The following is a 3,382-nucleotide window of genomic DNA, read 5'->3' as shown; positions in this document are numbered from 1 at the left end:
GAAATGTCATGAGATTAAAAAAAACTACCATTTTCTTTCTTCTGATCGACATTTAAATTGTTTTCGTTTTGATGGAAGAAGAAAAAATCATATATTTTGTCCTGCTGCGTAAATTTGTTTTCTTATGCAAATAGCCTGTCGCCAATTCTTCAGAGCAGCACCAAAATAAACTCATCATGTCAAACCTGGAGGACGCACGGAAATTTGAGAGGAGATGAAATATTTCTCATGATAAAAAAAAGGAGCCCTTTCTCCTGAGTTATGGCCCGGATTTGGCGTTGCTGAGAGGGATGCATGCTGCTCCTTCCCTCTTTCCCCAGAGGAGGTATCATCAGAGCTGATATATGGCCCAGCTCTACATTACCTTTATAAAACAAAGGATCATCCACGCTTTCGGTCGAGGAAAAAAACTCTTTCTGACTATCATGCGACAGCTAAACGCCTGCGTCGACTTGTCTTTTGCAGCATCCATGATACAAAATAAAAGCATAAACTCCTGCTGAACTAAAAAACTAAGTTTTACACATAAAGTCGCTTAGCAATACGGATAATCATCTATTTCCTTATCTTTCTTGCTCTTCATCGCTCTCTGCTTCCCTTCATTTACCCCATAAACCCATTCTGGTATCTCACCACACGACTAAATTAGACCAAAGATGATAAGAGCACAAAGCATTATAATAATTCCGCCGGGCTCCTCCTCCTTCCAGCCATGCGTCCTAATTAATGGGACACCCCCAGTCGCAAAAAGCCCCGCACTGGACTGCAACATAGTCAAAGAGTGAAAGGGAAGAGGGCGAAAGTGCCACTGGAGATAATTGATTACCTACCAATCAATGATAACTTGTTAGTAATCCTCAACTCTTTGGACCTCGCCATTTTCAGGGAGGCATCTCACTCCTGCGGACTTGCTGCTTCCGAGGATCGACACTCTGAAGACATCCCATTTTGGAATAAGATTTTCTTTTCTTCATTCTCTCCTCGGTGTCTTGGGGTTTTTTGTACCTCCCCAAACTGTTATGTGACTTTTTTCCTCAATAGCATCGCTCGTTTTTAATCGACGACCATTTCAACGAAGTCCTTTACAAACTCTGCGCACAACCCATGATGACATCCAAAGAAGTGGCCAAATGTGATGCAGTGGAGAACAGGAGGCGAAGTCCGCTGGACCACTTGCCGCCTCCTGCCAACTCCAACAAGCCGCTTACCCCCTTCAGCATCGAGGATATCCTGAACAAACCGTCTGTGAAACGAAGTTACACAATTTGCGGAACAGCTCATCTAATTTCGTCCTCTGAGAAGCACCGTCCGTCCAGCATTCCTCTGTCCAGCCGGGCTCTCCTCAACCAAACCTCCCCGCTCTGCGCGCTCGAGGAGCTGGCCAGCAAGACCTTCAAGGGGCTGGAAGTCAGCGTTTTACAGGCTGCAGAAGGTACATCTCCATCCCAAAAAAACACAGTTTAAATTCACCGTTTTAATCTGACGCGTTTCACTGTTTTTTTTTTTCTCCTTCTTATTCACTGGGCTGCACCAGACAGAAAATACCCATTTGGTTTCACCTTGTATTTCAAACCCTGTCATGCAATTATTTCACACAATGTACTGGTTTAATAGCCTGAGCAAATATGTACACGAATTCATATTTTCCCATAAAATGTCAGATCGAACAAAGGCGTGTTCATTTTCTGGACTGGCCTAAATAAATCGCCACCGCTTTTCTTTAATAATAATCAGGGTCTCGTGTGTCTTGCGCTCAATATTTCCCAGTGGTGTCTGTGTAATATTATTGTAATAACCCGGTCCCATAAGAGCTAAAGGCTTTACTGTTTCACATATAGGATCACGTTCATTGTTATTTTTTGCATTAAGGTCACTTTTACGCACACACTGCAGCGGTGCGGAGGAAGCCCTGCACCTGAAGGAGTCAATGATTTTCACTCGGCCTCTGTCTCTCCTCATAGGCCGGGACGGCATGACTCTGTTCGGCCAGAGAAGCACTCCGAAGAAGCGTCGGAAGTCTCGGACGGCGTTCACCAATCACCAAATCTACGAGCTGGAGAAGCGCTTCCTGTACCAGAAGTACCTGTCCCCGGCCGACCGGGACCAGATCGCGCAGCAGCTGGGCCTGACAAACGCGCAGGTCATCACGTGGTTTCAGAACCGGAGGGCCAAGCTAAAACGGGACCTGGAGGAGATGAAGGCCGACGTGGAGTCGGCCAAGGCCATCGGCCAGGTCCCCTTGGAGAAGCTCGCCAAGCTGGCGGACCTGGAGAAATGCGCCAACGGCACGCTGGGCCACCCGCGAGTCGATTCCCCCAAGCGGGGCGACCCACGGGAGCTCGAGCTTGTTCAGAAACTGCGGAACTCGCCGCTGTCTCCGTTCTCAGACCACACAACTAGTAAAGAGTGTTCAGAGGACGAGGACGAGGACGTGGAGATTGATGTGGATGACTGATGGCGCGGGTCGAGAAACGAAAAGACGATCAAATAAATCCTACCGAGGACTTGTAACTTACTGCTTATATTGTATACCATATCTCAGAACATGTACCAAAATGTAATGACTTTTATATCGACACAGATAGACCTATTCATAGTGAAGCATGAACACAGAACAAGAAATATGCAGTGGTATTTTACAATGTATTCATTAGAAAACTGTTACTTCTTGCAATCAAAGCAATATGGTCTATAATGACATGAGTAACTTATTATTTTTTTACACTGTCGGCCAACACACACACACGCACACACGCACGCACGCGCGCGCACCCACTCACCCACACACACACACACACACACACACACACACACACACACGCACACACGCACACACACACACACACACACACACACACACACACACACACACACATCTGTTCTGTCGCTTTTGCTATACGGCCTATACCCTCACACACCACAATGAAAGTGCTCCAGTTTGTCATATTTTTTTGCATGTAAATGCATGATTTGATTTGTGATCATCTATTTATTTTTACAATTTTTTTTATTTAATTGTTTTTGTGTTTTCTGTGAGTCAAATCGCAATTGAGTCACTTTTTCACTGCCGGTTCTTCTTCTTCTCCTGCTCCTCATCATCTCACTGGACCCCTTGACTTCACCTTTGGCGTCCCGATGCTGCGGTGCATGATGATGATGATGATGATGATGATGATGATGATGATGATGATAATCGGAAAGGCTAACTCGGACATTATGCGTTTTATGGGAATGCTCACGCGACGGCGAGAAACAAAAAATAATATTGCGGTGATTTTGACAAGCTATAGGCTACTTTTTAGATTTATTGTTTGGATACAATAGATTTACAGTTATAAATTTGTTATGTTTTGTACACCTGTAAGTGCCTTTCTAAAATCAG

General features: G+C 45.1%; 1 protein-coding gene across 1 annotated transcript; it reads left to right on the top strand.

Moving 5' to 3' along the window:
* The first annotated feature begins 827 nt into the window (after positions 1-827).
* LOC137795197 (transcription factor LBX1-like) lies at positions 828-3,112 on the top strand. The gene is made up of 2 exons (XM_068592541.1): positions 828-1,432; positions 1,962-3,112. The coding sequence occupies exons 1-2, from the start codon at positions 1,105-1,107 to the stop codon at positions 2,453-2,455; spliced, it is 822 nt and encodes a 273-aa protein (XP_068448642.1). The 5' UTR covers positions 828-1,104; the 3' UTR covers positions 2,456-3,112.
* Positions 3,113-3,382: the final 270 nt, after the last annotated feature.

The sequence above is a fragment of the Clinocottus analis genome, unplaced genomic scaffold (assembly GCF_023055335.1).
Source record: "Clinocottus analis isolate CAN_PGR_092001 unplaced genomic scaffold, fCliAna1.0.p SCAF_27, whole genome shotgun sequence".
NCBI lineage: Eukaryota > Metazoa > Chordata > Actinopteri > Perciformes > Cottidae > Clinocottus > Clinocottus analis.
This window is presented reverse-complemented; position numbering and strand designations above follow the sequence as displayed.